We start from the raw sequence: 15,922 nt of genomic DNA on the forward strand, positions 1-15,922 counted from the left end.
CGAGAAGTTTTCGCGAAACTTTCTTTGTGAACAATGTAACTTTGAAGCCTTTGTTCCTTCTGTCTACATTGTTGTAGTTCGGAGTTGTGTGACAAAGCTCCAGCCTGGCTTTGCCATGCAGCTGTAGGCTCTGTGCTCTCTTGGCGCAGGCGCGCTCCCTCCTCACAAAGCTCTACATTGAGTGTATGCATTGTGTCTGAACTGCCGGCGAGCTTTAAAAAATATTATACCAACAGCAGCAATGTCGGGCAGGTCGGTCCGCGCAGAGACCAGGAGCAGAGCGAAAGATGACATCAAGCGGGTTATGGCCGCTATTGAGAAAGTACGAAAATGGTAAGAGGAGAAAAAAAAGCCACGGTTCATTATCTAAGAGCAGAAAGCACAGCTTGTCGGGGGGGAGGAGGAGAGAAGAGAGGGAGAAGAAAGAATGAAATGAACGAGAAGGGTCATCTTGAACTGAAATCGGTCGGATCGTGCTGTTGGCACAGGTGTGCTCAAGCGCTCTTGCGCTTCGTGCCAGCCGCCGGACCGATCGCAAAAGCGAAGGTTTGAGCAATTTTTAAATGGATTTTTCCATTAAGAATTAATGTGGGTTGAACCCAGAAGCCATTTCGTTGCAGTCACATGAAGCCTTTGCTGTCTTCTGCCTGCTGTAATGCCGGGAGAAGGGAGCTTTGTGTTCCGGGACACTGGCGCGCACAAATCATAACAATAATCTCCAGTTTGTAACTATACTATGACGACGGCGCTCTAGAGTCAGAATAGTTTTTATTCGGTCTCGGGGTTTAAATTTAGCGCTTAGAGCCGCTCTTTAGAGCAAACAGATGTAGCGTGCAGTGGGGGCTGGGAGTAGGAAGTAGTGCATGGCTGATCACGCAAATATGTTAGACTTTTTAAAAATAAAAAAGCACATTAAAGCGAATGAACAACAAATTACTTTTACAGTTGTGAAATATCGGTCTGTGTTTTGAAATCCGAAGATAAGGTACGCTTTCATGCAATGTTGTTTTAAGAAGGATTTACGTAACAAAACAGTCGTCGTTTTTCTACTAGGGCATCGTAGGTCGATTTAAAGAAAATATTAAAAAAATAACCTTAGAGGGCTAAAATCTGTTGTAATGGTAATAAAAACGGAATCCCTGGAACTGTTTTTTACGGTTTAATGTATTTTAAGGATAAACTCACAATTTGGATATATTCCCCTCGACATTGCAGAAGATTGCTCGTTCTAAAGTCAACTTTTTCCCACATTTTTGGAATGATATTTCTGTAAAATTTCTAACTCTTACAATACGATGACCGCATCTTTGAATTTATGTGGGGTTATTTCAAATTGCGTCTCGGGACGTAGGAAGTATAACGGTAAAGATGAGAATCCTATATAATTTGTAAATATATGTTAAGGGAAAAGGGACTCTCGCATCAACACAGCACCAAGGTTAAGCCCGTCTAACTGCTGGTTAGATTAAAGGTTCCAAGTCAAGGGAAATTGGGACCTAATTAGAGGCAAGCTAGTGACCAAGTAATTAAAATGGGGGAAAACAGTACATGCACGGACACGCAGAAACGGGTTTAGTAGGGGAAATTAAGATCCAGTTTGATCGGAATATATTTTTGGAGAAGGGGACGTTTCTCTTTACGCTAACTAGGCATTTACAGTGCTCCAAATTTTCTCTGCAAACCGCTGTGCTCCTCACCCTGCATTTTCGCGTCACAACGGCCATGAGAGTAACAATAGGAGGCTTGCTTATCTCATCGATGCAACAATTACACATAAAAGCCGAAGATGCTTTTCACATCCAAGTGGACCAAATCCGGAGGTTCATCTCGAAGGTTAGAGGCGCACAAAGAGCGCTCCTGGGGATGACGCTCGTCTTTGAATGTTTCCTATCCGCAAGTCTCTGGACTTTGTTGCCCGTCTGTCCCATGGGTTAAATTTTGTCATGGGTACCACGCAGTGCTATCTCGCACAGCTATAGCCAGGAACTCTTTTGTGTGAGATTCCGCAGTGCCAGAGCTGGATTTCTGCCCAGTGGTTCACAATCGAGCGGAATTAAGCATCTTCTGTGTCTAGACTGTTTGTTTGGCATGGCAGGCGCTGTCTCAGCTCTCCCCGGGTTTAGAGGGGGTGGTGTCTGGTGGGTCAGGATGTCTTTGAGTCTCCTTTTGCACGAAGAGCCCTTAATGATGGTTGAACCCCCTGGTATTTTCATCTTTAATCATAAATCCAGCGACTGTAGGCCAAAACCACATTATGTGTTAGCATTTTTTATTGTTAAACGCAAGCACAGAAAATATGCTTTAAAGAATAGGTTACTTTATTTTCCCAGAGCAATTGAAGTGGATATCAGTGTAGGTTTAGAATAGCTTTATAACATTATGAGGTTTCTGTTCACATGAATGCAAAATTAAAATGGTTAACATTTAAATGTAGATCTCCAGTAGTGGAGCAAACATTCAGCATTTGTCCTCTAAACAATAATTTACCAGTCAACACATGATTTTCAGTTAGAAAATATATTACTTGCATGCGAATCTTGGTACAGTTTTGGAGAGCCGGGCTATGTGTTGTGTAATCAAGCTGTATAAGTAAAACCAGACCATTTTTAATTTTAAAAGTAGTATTTGGGGTAAAGTTCATACCCGTTAAACAGAAAATGTGAAAGAACATCTTGTTCCGGCAAGCTTTTGTATAATTGTACAATATTAGGTGAGGTTCTCACCCAAGAGCCTACAAACGTTTGTAGACAAGAAGAGGCCATGCTCAGCTGGCTGGTAGTAGCTACCTGATTCATGGATCTTGTCCAGCTTTTTCTTGAAAAATGCAAGTAAATCAGCATCAACAACACATCTGGGCACACTGTTCCTGACACCTGCCCCCTTTTTTGCAAAGTAGTGCTTTCTGTTCTTGGTCCTAAGGGCACTGCCTTGTAAGAACATAAATGGAAAAGAAGCCCAGTGTGCTTCAAAATGTCTCCACTTTTTGAGACAATCCATCCATCCATTTTCTAGTCACTTGATCCAGTTCAGGAGCACGGGGGAGTTGGAGCCTGTCCCAGCAAGCAGCGGGAGCAAGGCAGGGTACCACCTGGATGGGACGACGGTCCATACAGGGCACACGGACACAAATACACTCACTCACACCAGGGCCAATTTTCCCACAAGCCTCTTAACCTACCAGTTTCTTTGTACTGTGGGAGGAAACCAGAGCACTCAGAGGAAACCCATGCAAACTCCACACAGATGGCACCCCAGGGCCAGAATTGAACCCAGGACCCCAGCCCTGCGAGGCAGGGATGCTCACCACTGCACCACCCTTTCATAGGCAGCCCCAACACGTAAACTGACCCCTGTCTTTTGTTCTTTGTGTGTGTCTTCGCAGGGAAAAAAAGTGGGTAACTGTGGGAGACACCTCTCTCCGAATCTACAAGTGGGTCCCTGTGACAGAACCCAAGACCGATGATGTAAGTCATTAACATGCATCATCTCTGCTTTCCACTGGGGGCGCTTGTCCCAGTTTTTTCCCCCCGTGTCTGCCTCTCGCTTTGAAGTCCATATGGGCCCTAGTTTATATAAATAATATTTATAACATTTAATAGGATTCACCTCTCAAACCGAGACAACTATGGGACTGGAGTGAATCGCTGACGGTGTGTTTTATTCAGCTTCTCTTGACCGTTTCGGTTTCAGAATAAACACCGTCTTGTACAGGTCTGGGAAAAGCAAGATGCCCTTTCGGGAGTCAGATTTTTGGCTCCAGTTATCATTTGTCTGTTCAGCAGCAGTTGTTATGGTGCCTGGAGGAGGTGGTCTGTTTCCAGTGGTTCCCTTTATATCCGAGGACGGTATTCCGTGGATAAGGGTGTTTTCCAACAGGGATCCAAGGAGCAAAGACAGGTTCCTTGGTTCATGTCCAGAATAGACCCCCAGAAACAGAATCTTTTCACCCCACTCTGTCTCATAGAGTTTTAAACGAGTGTCCCAGTTTTACAATTAGTCTTACAGTGCTTACAGTGGGTATTGACATTCTTGATAATAACACTGCGGCTGTGTGAAATGAGCATATTTATTGAAGAGTTTTTTTTTTAAGGGGGAACCCGTCTGGTCAAAAATGGTTGAAAAACCCTTTTTTGGAGGATTATAGTGTCAAGTCTGTCTTGTTTCAGAAGAGCAAGAACAAGAAGAAAGGCAAGGATGACAAGTGTGGCTCAGAGGTGACGACCCCAGAGAACAGCTCTTCTCCTGGCATGATGGACATGCACGGTGAGGCCTAGTTACATACGTTAATTATGCTACCCAATTACAGGTCTGTTTATCCTTGTATATACCTGCGAGGATCCTAGCAGATGTAGGGAACCGTTAGTTTGCACGAAAAAAGAATTCTTTGTGTTGCAGATCTCTCTCCCCCAGTTGGATCTGATACTGAGCTGTGTGGTTAGTGTGGGCCTGTTGTTCCCTTGGTCCCTGGCTTAAAACAAACAATAGCTGCTTTGCTTCCATCAGCCAGTATCTTATTGCTTACCTTTATCCTCCTGGTTTCCGCTCCGCTGGAACAGATTCACAAAGTTATTATTAGGTAGGAGATGGTCAAGTTTTTTTCCAGGTATCTCCAGGTATTTGTGCTCAGTATACACATCCTGTTTGGACCTGGCAGTTGCTTTGTGAGATTCGCCTGGCCACTGCTTCACTGCCTGGGGAGAATGAGGACCTGCAGACGTGCTCCTCTGACAGCTGACGCCCCCCCGTCAGAGACGCACGTGACAGTGCAGGGGGGCAGAGCCAGTGGGGGGGGGCGCTCCATACCCCACTGATGTCACTGGAAGCTTGCAGGTACCAGGCAAGTCGTAACGACCTCTGCCTTCCCAGAAGCCCAGGGACCCATAACCCACTACCATCCCACCCTAGTGGCGCTCTGCGCTCTTCTGAATCCTGGACAAGTTTGGGAGGAACGGTGGCACTGTGGCTCAGGATCTGCGCCTGTGGCTGGAAGGTTGCTGGTTCAAATCCTGCAGCCGGCAGACGAATCCTACTCCTTTGGGCCCCTGAGCAAGGCCCTTAACCCCAGCTGCTCCAGGGGTGCTGTACAATGGCTGAGCCTGCGCTCTGACCCCCAGCTTCTCTCTCCCTGTCTGTGTGTCTCATGGAGAGCAAGCTGGGGTCTGTGAAAAGATGAATTCCTAATGCAAGAAATTGCATATAGCTGATAAAGTGATCTTATCTCTATCTCTTATCTTATCCCATTGGCGTGACCCGGGCTTCACTGCACAACTTTGGTTTGGTTTCCTCTCTCTCCCAGACGACAACAGCAACCAGAGCTCCATCGCCGACTCCTCCCCCGTGAAGCAGGAGAACAGCAGCAGCACCAGCCCCGCGCCCGAGCCCATGGCGGTCTCCCAGGGAGACAGCAACGAAGCCAAAACCGACCACAGCAAGTCCCCGGCCAAGGACCAGCCCGGACCAGACAGCAAGACGGGTCAGTGCAGGGGCGACGTGGTGGGGCTGTGTACTGCAGCTCTGAGCAGCATCCTGGTCCCCACAGTCAGCGAGGCTCTGTCTCTGTCTCTGGTTTACAGAGGGGCTGCTGGGCATCGCCCCAGGGGCTGGATGAAGTGGGGTCTCCTCCTGTATGTAAAGCACTCTGGGATCTTTTGGGGTTAAGGGTGCAACTACAGACTGCTACGCATTTGTATAGACTGCTATACAAATGCAAACAGTTCATTCAGGGCATAGATGAGAAACCCCAGTTCCTCAGGCGTTTTGCCTTTCATTCCACCTGAGATCTCGATTATGTAATGGAAATCACAGCTTGGCTAAGAAGTCAGACTTGCTGTTATTTTCCCAGGTTTTAATCAGTTGGTGTTTTGAATGCCCCTACGGACTCCTTCGAAACCAGAAGGCTTCTTCTGTCTCTGTAAACAGCTTTAGACCAGGGAATTTCACACCTTTTACACTTGGGAATTGTGAAGCTTTCAGCTGGCCTAGAGAAAAGCTGCTGGATTCTAGACCTGGAGAGTCAGTTCAGAACTCCTGGCTAGAAGCCCTGCCGGAATCTGACTTTAAAGGACTGTAGGCAGGACAGTCTCTGACCTCAGGTCTGTAAATAACCAGCCATGGACATTAAAAAGGATTCTGCCTAAAGCGGTCAAAGACAATGACAGGATTTCTCAGACTGTGCCCAGAAAAACTGTTATTCCCCAATAATATCAAGACCAGAGCATGGCAGAGTTGAAGGCTCTGTGTGCTTGGACATGCACATATTTAACTTGTATGCAGAGTAAGTAGTGTATAATCAGTAGTGTGTATGAATTCAAGGTAAAACTGGTAGAAAGTAGCGATATAGTGAAGGCCATTTTGTTTGAGCTTCTGTTATGAGCTTCTCTGTGGGTGCTCCTGCAGTCAGAGGCGTTTTCATTGTAATGGCACATTTGTACCACCAGGTGGCTCCATTGTATTCTAAGTTGTTACTCACCTACACTATGTTTGGGTCTGAAACCATGAGACCGCAGTCCACAACCTGTAAACAGTTTTGGTGATTGGATGTGTGCAATTAATGCATACGTTACATAACAGTGTTCACTTTTTCAAAATGTCAGAAAACCATTCACATCTTCCCAGTGGAAAGTAAAATAGAAAACCAAAATTAATTTCTTTCAGTCTGTAGATGAATGTGAAACCACAGTGTTTCGTGCATTTTTTGCAGTATTGGGAGGTCTAATTGCTATTGTTTTCGTTGTGTTAGCATGTCCTAATTACTGTGTTTGAGAGATATAACACTAATTCCTCTCCGAATGACACTTCTTCCAAAACAGCTTCGAAATGGCTTATTAGGAACAGGTTTCAGTGGGGTTGAGGGCAAGAGAGAATGGGAGGAAATAACTTCTTCAGCTTGGTTTTGACGTGCTCTAAAAGATCTTCGGTTCACGTGCAGGCAAGAATCCCCATTTGTCAGAGAACCCAGCAGCCAGCTCAGACAAGACAGAAGCACAGCTTTCGGGAGAGAAAGAACCCCTCTCAGAAACGGCCAGAGCCACTCAGGTAAAGAACCGGCTTGTTCAGTTGCAAATCAGTACAGTTGTCTTACATGACATCTAATTCCCGGCTCTTTGTGGAGTGTATAATGATTTCAATTAATCCTTCTCAAGTGCTGCATGGGGAATTTGATTCATTTGCCTGTTACCCTTCAGCAAGGATAATTACATATAATTTTACTAGACATTTAATAGAACATGAAAACATAAACTGTTTAATCATTAAAAGACTGTACAGTGCAATTATAAGTAATATTCTAAAAAATTGCATAGTAAATAATATGCAGTTGCTTGAATACTGGAGTATTTTTGAAATGTGAATGTCAAAGTCAAGTACAGTTGTTCTGTCACATAGCAATATACCGTCTGCCCCTGCTCTGTGTTGCATGTGAAGGTCTTGTGAACTGGGTACTACTGGGTATGGTTAGCTCCGGAATTGGAAATATTTAATAAGTTGGTTCAGGTCATGTGGTTTTAGTAGTGATTGACCTTCAGACACACATGCCCTTATATTGTAGAAGGTCCCATCTTCCACTGGAAATGTATTGCCTGAATAAGGGTCTGTGTTCTGTGCTCATTAACCTTGGAATTCAATTCCTTTACATTCTGTCGCAAGAACAGCAGTAATTTTGAGAGCATTCTTCTTTACAACAGTGGTGATCAGTCTTAGCATTGGCTTGGCATGGTAAAAAAAGAACCTTCCCTATCATTCAGCTCTGCACATTCGCTGGCCCCAGTCAAATGAGTAGTGTCTCAGTAGAAGGCCGTGAGCCATCACCTTGACTGGAGCGAACTGTCCTCAGGTCTCAGTCCCAGAGAAGACTCCAGCACAGCCCCCAGAGCAGGCGATCTTGCTGGGAGAATGAGCTATAGCTGGCCAGCAGTGTCACAAGGCCTCAGTCCTGTGGGGTTCAGCTCAGCTCCTCAGCTCCGCTCCAGCAAGCAGGTCTGGTCGGCACGCTCAGGCCCAGCCAGCGGGCTTGCAGACCCACTGTAGGGAGAAGGTGTTTCCCTATTTCTTTGTATGCCTTATCGTTACATGTGATAGCACTCATAGAATAGAATCAGCTGTGAAGGTCTTCACAGCACAGAATATGAACCATTCGTTGAAAAGTAGCAGATGATATTTACATCTATATCTATATTGCCGTTTTCAGTATATTGCTTTTATTTTAATTAGTACATTGCTATTCTTTATATTAAATATTGTCGTTATTATGTCGTAATAGACTGAATTCTTTATTATACAATGTGGTTATTCGGTATATTGCTATTCTTTGTCATATATTGGGATTATTGTATTCAATGCTTTATATTATATATTGTGATTATGACATTCAGTATATTTCTATATCAAACACGGCGATTATTATATTCCGAATGTCGCCGTTGCTTTTTCTGAAGGAATCGGAAGATGGACCCCCGCCTCCCAAGAGGGTAAAAACAGAGTCGGCCCAGGACTTTGAGGAGAGTTAAAGCGCCGAGGGCCGGCGGGTTCCTCCCCCCCTGTTCCGTTTCTTCCCCCGGCGAGGCGGCCCGACGGCGCCTCCCTGGGGGTCCCATTGCTCTGTCACTCCCCTCCCGCCGCCGCCGCCGCCGCCGCGAGAGACCGGCCCAGCACACGCCCGCCCTCCCGAAAAACACTGAAGCGCCGCACCTGTGAACCGCACCGCGGCCGCCGAGTCACCTCCTCCCCGCGTCGTCCTGCTCCTCCACCCGTTGGGTTTTCTGTGAAAAAGGGTTGGTTTTCTCAGGAGGGTCAACGCACTGTTTATAAATGTCAAGATCACCGTTGTTTGTGCTGCTGTATTATTATTCTAAATATTATTGTTATTTTTTTACATTTTCTTTATTTAACAACAACGACAGCAACAAAGACTATTTAAAAGAATGGTACAGGTCTTGAATCTAGCTTTTCATGTGAAGACCGTAGCTTGTAGCATAGCTCCACTTTTGTCATGCGCCTCGTGTTACCAAAACAGTGATAAGCTGCGTTTATTTTATTGTGTTTTATTTTTGTTTTATCTTCCACACTTTTTTTTTATAAGTGCCCTATTTTTTAATGAGGTTTTTAACGTTTACCCATTGCAGCAAGTATGCCTAAACAGAAGTGCCGAAACAATTCTCAATTGGGCCATTTTCAAACTGTGATGGTAATTGAGGATGGATGTTTCAGGTCATTTACATGTTTTAATGTGGGTTAATTGCAACAGCAGGGCAAGAAAACATTGTTTTCTCTACATGAATTATTGCTGTTAACATTGAGCATTCCTGCCTGAAACAGTGTGTCAAGTACAGAGCATGACATTTAGATTTAATTTACCTTCAAAGGGCAACAAGCATAGATCAGTGGAGTCTTTCTCTCTTGTACAGAATTGTAACCATACTCCAAGGTAGCACCAGGTAGTATGTCCTGAGATCCTGCTCTGACAGGCACATAGTCACATTACTTCACAGAAGAAGTTTTATTTTTAAAACAATATTAAAGCTCTATGCTTTCTAATCACAGTACTGGATATTTACTTGAGCTGTTAGTTATTTTTATTTGTTTCATTTAAATATGTATATTTGGATTCCTGATCATTCTTTTTGGACTTATTCACATTTCATAGGGAACATTCCACTTGTACCTTATGGTTTAGAGTAAAAACAAAATGGTATAGAAGTGAATCGTTTAACAATAACATGAGCAGCATTGTAGACACTGTCAGAATATCCTGTGTTAAATGGTTGATATCTGACCCTTTGGGTGTTGTAAAAGGGTAACCTCAGAGCAGCATGCTGAAAATCTGCACATCTGTCTCTCCTGAGTTGACTGGGTTGTTGACTGGGACTGCTGTGACATCTGGGACAGTGCTTGGCACTGCACAGCTTTTGTGTCTTTGCTGGGAAAGTAAGCGTTCGGCCCCCGTCAAAGACAACGCAGATGCAGGACTTTGTAAATTGCTTTATTTTTTTTCTCTTTAGGAAATACGAAATTGCAAGGCATTATATACTACCAAGGACTAGACAGCACTACATTTTTGACCATGTATTAAAAACTCTCGCTGCATTTGAACCAGTCGGCTCCGATTGATGTGAAATACGTTGCCTGGTTTCTTTTCATTCTGATGTTGCGTCCTCTGAGATCCCAGAGGTTAGCCTGCAGAAGCTCAGGCTGCTTGGAACACACTTTACAGTTCAGTGCAGATCCTCCTGTCCTCCCATGTGCTTCAGGTATTTCTGTAAAGTCCCCACGGTGCTTAGTTAACGCTGACAGCTACAGCTTCTGTTGTCTTTACAAATTATATATAAGAAAACAAACAACTGGACTGTGATGCAAGTTTAGAGCCATCAAATGAAATGTCTGATAGAAGGCAGCCTGGAATCCGTAAGGGATTTTTTTTTTTTGCTGGAGTCTGAGGATGAAAAACTGGATTAAGGCTTTTCTTAAAAAAAAACACACAAAAGCAGCAGAAGTCATTGCATTTGATGAATATGCTAATTTTAATTAAAAATGTGGATCTGGTGAGATGGTTCTGCAAATACCTCAGTCACAGTCCAGAAGTGCTGGCACTTAGATTATATAATGTATTAACTAGAAATCAAACGGTTATTTCTGCTTGAAATACAGTTGTGTAGGAATTTTAATTTCAGAGATGAACTTGTTGAGATACCTTCTTCATTTCAAGTTTGGCTATCACCTTCAATTGTTTACCTTTTCAATTAGATCCATAGCAAGTTGTAAAACAATATAATTTTTGGGACCATTTTCTTTTTGCCTTCAATATAATTGTGTGTGGGTTTGACTTATTTATTCCATTCAGTAGTTGTTTTTTTTTCATGTACAATGGATTTGTTTTATTAATAAAAAAGACACAAAACAGCTTGTTTTTGACATGTATAATTCATTAGAGGAATGATCAACAGATGTGCTACGAGTGGTTCAACTGATTATGCTGAAGGTGTTTAGTAAAATTATCCTTAGAACGAAGACAGCCAAAAAATGACTAATGTAAGGGATTTTTTTATCATCTCTGAAACAAAAAACAGACATAGGAAAACAATTTGTGAAATTAACGAGGACATATTTGAAACCTCACACATCTGTTATATATATGCATACTATTTACACTTGTTTCATTGTGTTTACATTTGTTCTACAGTGTTTACTTTTTCATGATTGAAATCGGTAAAAAGCGTTACAGTGCTTTGGTGTGATTCTACATCTCCTGTCCACGTGTACGCAGTGGCATTGCCCTTTATCTCTGTCCCCGTGAACGAAACGAGCTGAACTCAAGCTCAGTAAAAGTGTCTGTTGTGGCCCTTTCCCTGTGGATACTGACCGGTGTTTTGTGCTTTCTTAGGAGCGTCGGCATCGTTAGGCTTGAAAGGTGCTCGATCTGTGGGGTCCACTGCAGTGCAGGACTCTTGCACTCTCCTCTCTCAGTGAGGTGCAGTGGATGCAGGCTTGTCGCTGTGGGCCGGCCCTTCCCAGCACTGCAGACGTCCTGTGGATCAGAACAACAGCCAAGCTATGTGCTGACATGACAGCACGACCAGCAGGCTTCACAAATGCAAGTAGAAACTCGTATAAGGGTTTTATTATTTTTTTTCCACTCCTCTGACATGCTGGAGTATCGGGCAGCCCAGCCATGTTGTTGAAGCTGATATCCCGGTTTCCTTCAACAAACCGCTGGATGAGTCCCTGTATGAAATGTGTTACACCTGCAATAATTCAGCTCTATACTCTTGGGCAGCACAGTGGTGTAGTCCCTAGCATTGGTGCCTCACAGTGCTGGTGCTCTGGGTTCAATTCCGGACTTGGGGTGCTATGCGTGTGGAGTTTGTATGTTCTCCCCTGTGTTTGTGGGGGTCTTCCAGGTGCTCTGGCTTCCTCTCGCAGTACTAAGACACACTGGTGGGTTAATTGGCCTCGGGCTTGGTGTGGGTGTCTGTGCCTTGACGGCTGTCCTCTGCAGTTACTCGCTGAATTGGAAAAAGCGGCTCGAAAATGTGTGGATGTGTAATATACTGTATGTTCACACACGCGAGACCGTGGACATTCCGACTACAGCGCCGAGTGGAGGTCGTGTCTTATCTTTGGCGGGGGGACTGTGTCAGGCCAGGTCTAAACCAGGCGTGGTGCAATCTTACACTGTAGATAAGGAGAACCTGAGAGGGGACTTTCTGCCAAACGGCCCGCTTTTCCTGTAACATGTACTCACAGGAGTTGTGCCCCGCTGACATTCTGATACAGAGCTTCATCGACTACGTTGGAAATGAGAATCGTATCCGAACGGTTTTAACGTGCCGAGAGGGGTGTAAGAATGCATTTTGCTTTTCTTGTTCCCCCGTTAATCACGTTAAACACTCGGGTCTTAACTTTACTGACCCTATGCACCACGTCATGACCAATCATGGCTTACTGTCAAATAAAAAAACGCTGTTCTTTATCCTAGCTACTTAGTTTTCCTGCAGGAATTCCGCATTGTAGGTGTTATCCCGGGATGGACAACGTGCTGCTTCCTCGTTGCTTTTCCTTCACTCTGTGGATATCAGATGTCGATAATAACTGCGTTACAGATTGCTGCAAGCTTTCTTTATTCATTGCACTTTGGGGAACTCGTTGAGCAACAACTAGTGATGCAAAACCACCATTGTTTTTTTTTCGTATCCGCACAGGAATACTGTTAAATACACCATATAGATATAGAATAAAAGAAAGTATTTCTACATATGGATATGCAACACAAATGCGCATTTCTACGTATTCCGTGTGGCCTCTTTTAATAAAAGTTACAGAAACCGTATTGTTACAGACACCCCCCCTGTAGTTTTGACTGCATGCACAGTTTTATGAAGTCGGACTGTGGGCGTCGCTGTGATTTCAGCCAATCGCCTACGTGTCCTGGCCATGACGTCGTCGCCTGGGTTCAGCCACAGGCTGGCCTGCCTGCGCGCAAGGCTGGGAGAAAGGGGAGCAGCGACTGCGAAAATGACTGTTGCGAGGAGTAACCCTTCCTACCGAAGCGCAGAATAGTTTTTTTTTTTTAAATGGAGCTTGTATTTTTGTAGTTAGCGAAACAAACAAACAAAAAAAAAGCAATAACAGCGGCAATGGCCACCAAGGAGTTACGGCCGCGCCGCCAAGCCCCCGTGATTGTCAAACAGGAGCAGGACGACGACTCGGACGCCGAGGAGCCGAACCTGGGGCCGAAGAAGTCGGACGGGCCGGAGCCGCAGATCATCCACAGCGGCCACTTCATGGTGTCCTCCCCGCACAGCGAACACCCCCCGAAGAAGGGCTACGACTTCGACACGGTCAACAAGCAGACCTGCCAGACGTACTGCTTCGGCAAGACCAGCACGTCGCACCTCTCCATTGACGCGTCGCTCACCAAGCTGTTCGAGTGCATGACTCTGGCGTACAGGTGAGGGGTGCGAGCGCGGCCTGCGGGACTTCCTGCACGATTATTTTTCGGTGGTGGGGGGGGGGGGTGCGTTATCATCTTCCTGGGGAGCTTTATTATTCGACCCCCCCTCCACCCCTCGATAACCGTATTCCGCGGTCAGCCTGCACGCCGCTCGCAGGCAGCGGCGCCGTCTTTTGTCCCTTTGTTACCCAAATCGTTGTTGCGTTTTGGCACCCTTGCGTTGTGCCTGCGCGTATTGGGTTTATTTGGATGTTGTCTTTTGAGCCTGGGCCGGCGCCGCGCACTTGCCCGAGGTTGCCGGTGATAGACCCACGCGGGGCGGACGGAGAGAAGCCGAGAACTGCTGGGGTTCACGCTTAAAACGAAAGCGTTGCTGCTCGTTTTGCTATCAAAACATTGTGACACTTCGAGTGTCGTGCCTTCCTGTTTTGCTCCTTAACCGCACCGGCCACGTAGCGCCCTGCATTGTAAAACTTGCAAGGAAAACTCGTCGCATTGGGAAATATTGCATCTCACCGACAGCCGTAAAGTCAAGTTTGATCACGTTTTTGTCAAGTAAAATGATGCATAGATAAAATAGCGTGTGGCTTTATCCGCACTTCAACTTTGAATAACTTTGTTCTTCATCCAAGAGCGTGCAGATTTGTGTGTCTGGTATCACCACAAAACAAGTACCCAGCACAGAATGAAAATGCTATTTAAAAACAAACAATAACCGTGCAATAATACACACCTCGCTCATTACACTATCATTACATTAATCTGCTAGCATCATACAGGAAATAATCACCTAGCTGCGTTTATTACACCGATTGCACAGGGAACGGAAGATTTCTTGTATATTTTGTGTATCTGCATTTTATTTACGTCGGCAGTTTGGGGACTGTTTAGAGGTTTTGGGCTAGGAGTAAGTAAATAATTGTAATTCTGTAATCAAGTAATTATGTTGAAGTCATATGTCATTAGGGACGGGCACTGTCGTTTTATATTAGGTGTCTTGTTTTAACTCTTAATCTGTAGTTTAAAGACCCATTGTGTGACGTTTTATGTGAAACCGCTTGATCTCTTTAATCTGTAATGGCGTCTCTTATTCTCAGTTGGGGGGTGAAGTCAAGATATTTGATTACTTATTTATATGAAGAATGTGATTTCATCTGCCTTGCGTCACAGCTCATGACGTGTAAACTTCACTCCGGGTCGAGTTGTGTGGTATCGCAAGCCCCCAGCTGCTGCGGGTCTGGGGTTGTGCTTTTAAACGGCTGTGGAACTGTCTCAGGAAAGACATGCTCTTTCGTTTGAGAGATACAGATACCCTTTCTCCGCGGGCCTTCAAGCCTTGTGGTAGATGCTTGGCATTAAAAATGCGTTTGAAAAAAAAGTCTGAATGATGCCGCTGGTTGTCAGTCTGTGGGGAATTTTCTTTTTCAAAGACTCTGTCCTGACCCTGAAGAGCCTAATTACCCCATTTTGGAGCGGATAACGATCTCTTTTCTAATTAAGAGCTGTAGGCAGAGTCTGGGAGAGGGTTCACCTCTGGCTCATTGTGGCCTGGGAGGTGTGTGTGTGGATTATCATGTGTTTTAAATACCAGTCCCGGCCTGATCCAAGTTCTTGAGTGTTGCCTGCAAGCGCAGAGTCTGGAGACATGAAACCACTGTGACCCTTGCTATGCCATCCTCACAGTCACATCCTCTGTTCTGATTGGTGTGCGCTCGCAGGTCGTCGTGTGGTCAGATTCAATCACCAGGTTTGTGTCCCGGTTCTAGTGCTAATCTTGTGCCGATTTAAAAAAAACAAAAACAACGGGAGTCCACTCTCATGCCAGTGCAGCGGACATGTGCCTCCATTCCTCACCACGGAACAGGTGTCTGTCCAGGAACATGGGATTCAGGAGTCTGATGCACATCGACCATGTTCTCATGAGCACAGTACAGGGAGTAACAGCTCGGACAGCTCTCTTCCAATGTTATTATTAATAATGATAACAATAATACTGGGGACTCCACCACCACTATTGTGTAGCTCCCACCAGAGTGCTTACCACACACCAGCTCTCAGTGGGGAGGAGAGCAGAGTGATGAAGCCAGTTCATGGATGGGGATTATTAGCAGGCTATGGTTGGTAAAGGCCAGGGGGGATTTGTACTCTTTCCTGGGATTTGTAAGGACCACTGAGAGCCAGGATTTTGGATTTATGTCTCGTCCAAAGTACAGAGCCTTTTTTACTGTATAGTCCCCGTCACTATACTGGGGCATTAGGACCCACACAGACCGCAGGGTGTGCACCCCTGCTGGCCCCACTAACACCTCTTCCAGCAGCAGCCTCAGTTTTCCCAGGAGGTCTCCCATCCAGGTACTGAGCAGTAATTAGGATTTAAGGCCTGCTGGTTCAGGGTGTAAATATCTTGCCATGAGTGGACGTGGGCTGATTTTGATGGTGTGTTGTTCACCTTGTCGGCTTCAAAGAGATCCGGATCAC

General features: G+C 45.2%; 2 protein-coding genes across 6 annotated transcripts in view; both read left to right on the forward strand.

Annotated features, from left to right (window-relative positions):
- Positions 1 to 157: 157 nt before the first annotated feature.
- On the forward strand, positions 158 to 10,893 carry bcl7a (BAF chromatin remodeling complex subunit BCL7A). Of its 3 annotated transcripts, none has more exons than XM_088935852.1 (6): positions 158 to 333; positions 3,383 to 3,464; positions 4,167 to 4,263; positions 5,297 to 5,473; positions 6,929 to 7,035; positions 8,433 to 10,893. In XM_088935852.1, exons 1-6 carry the CDS (start codon positions 242 to 244, stop codon positions 8,502 to 8,504), a joined length of 627 nt encoding a protein of 208 aa, XP_088791978.1. In that variant the 5' UTR covers positions 158 to 241; the 3' UTR covers positions 8,505 to 10,893. The 3 variants fall into 3 exon arrangements, with proteins under 3 accessions (XP_088791978.1, XP_088791979.1, XP_088791980.1); XM_088935853.1 differs by having other exon boundaries at positions 161 to 333; positions 4,170 to 4,263; XM_088935854.1 differs by lacking the exon at positions 158 to 333 and adding an exon at positions 1,748 to 1,833.
- Positions 10,894 to 12,976: 2,083 nt separating this feature from the next.
- Positions 12,977 to 15,922, forward strand: part of mlxip (MLX interacting protein) — a 32,863-nt gene continuing 29,917 nt past the window's right edge. The window contains exon 1 of one of the 3 annotated variants that reach the window (XM_088935849.1): positions 12,977 to 13,441. In XM_088935849.1, the coding sequence (XP_088791975.1) occupies positions 13,128 to 13,441 (314 nt within the window). In that variant the 5' untranslated portion in view covers positions 12,977 to 13,127. The remainder of the gene's footprint in view (positions 13,442 to 15,922) is intronic. The other 2 variants (XM_088935851.1, XM_088935850.1) reach the window with 2 other exon arrangements.

Source organism: Atractosteus spatula, chromosome 17, assembly GCF_055471065.1.
Source record: "Atractosteus spatula isolate fAtrSpa1 chromosome 17, fAtrSpa1.hap1, whole genome shotgun sequence".
Classification (NCBI taxonomy): Eukaryota; Metazoa; Chordata; class Actinopteri; order Semionotiformes; family Lepisosteidae; genus Atractosteus; species Atractosteus spatula.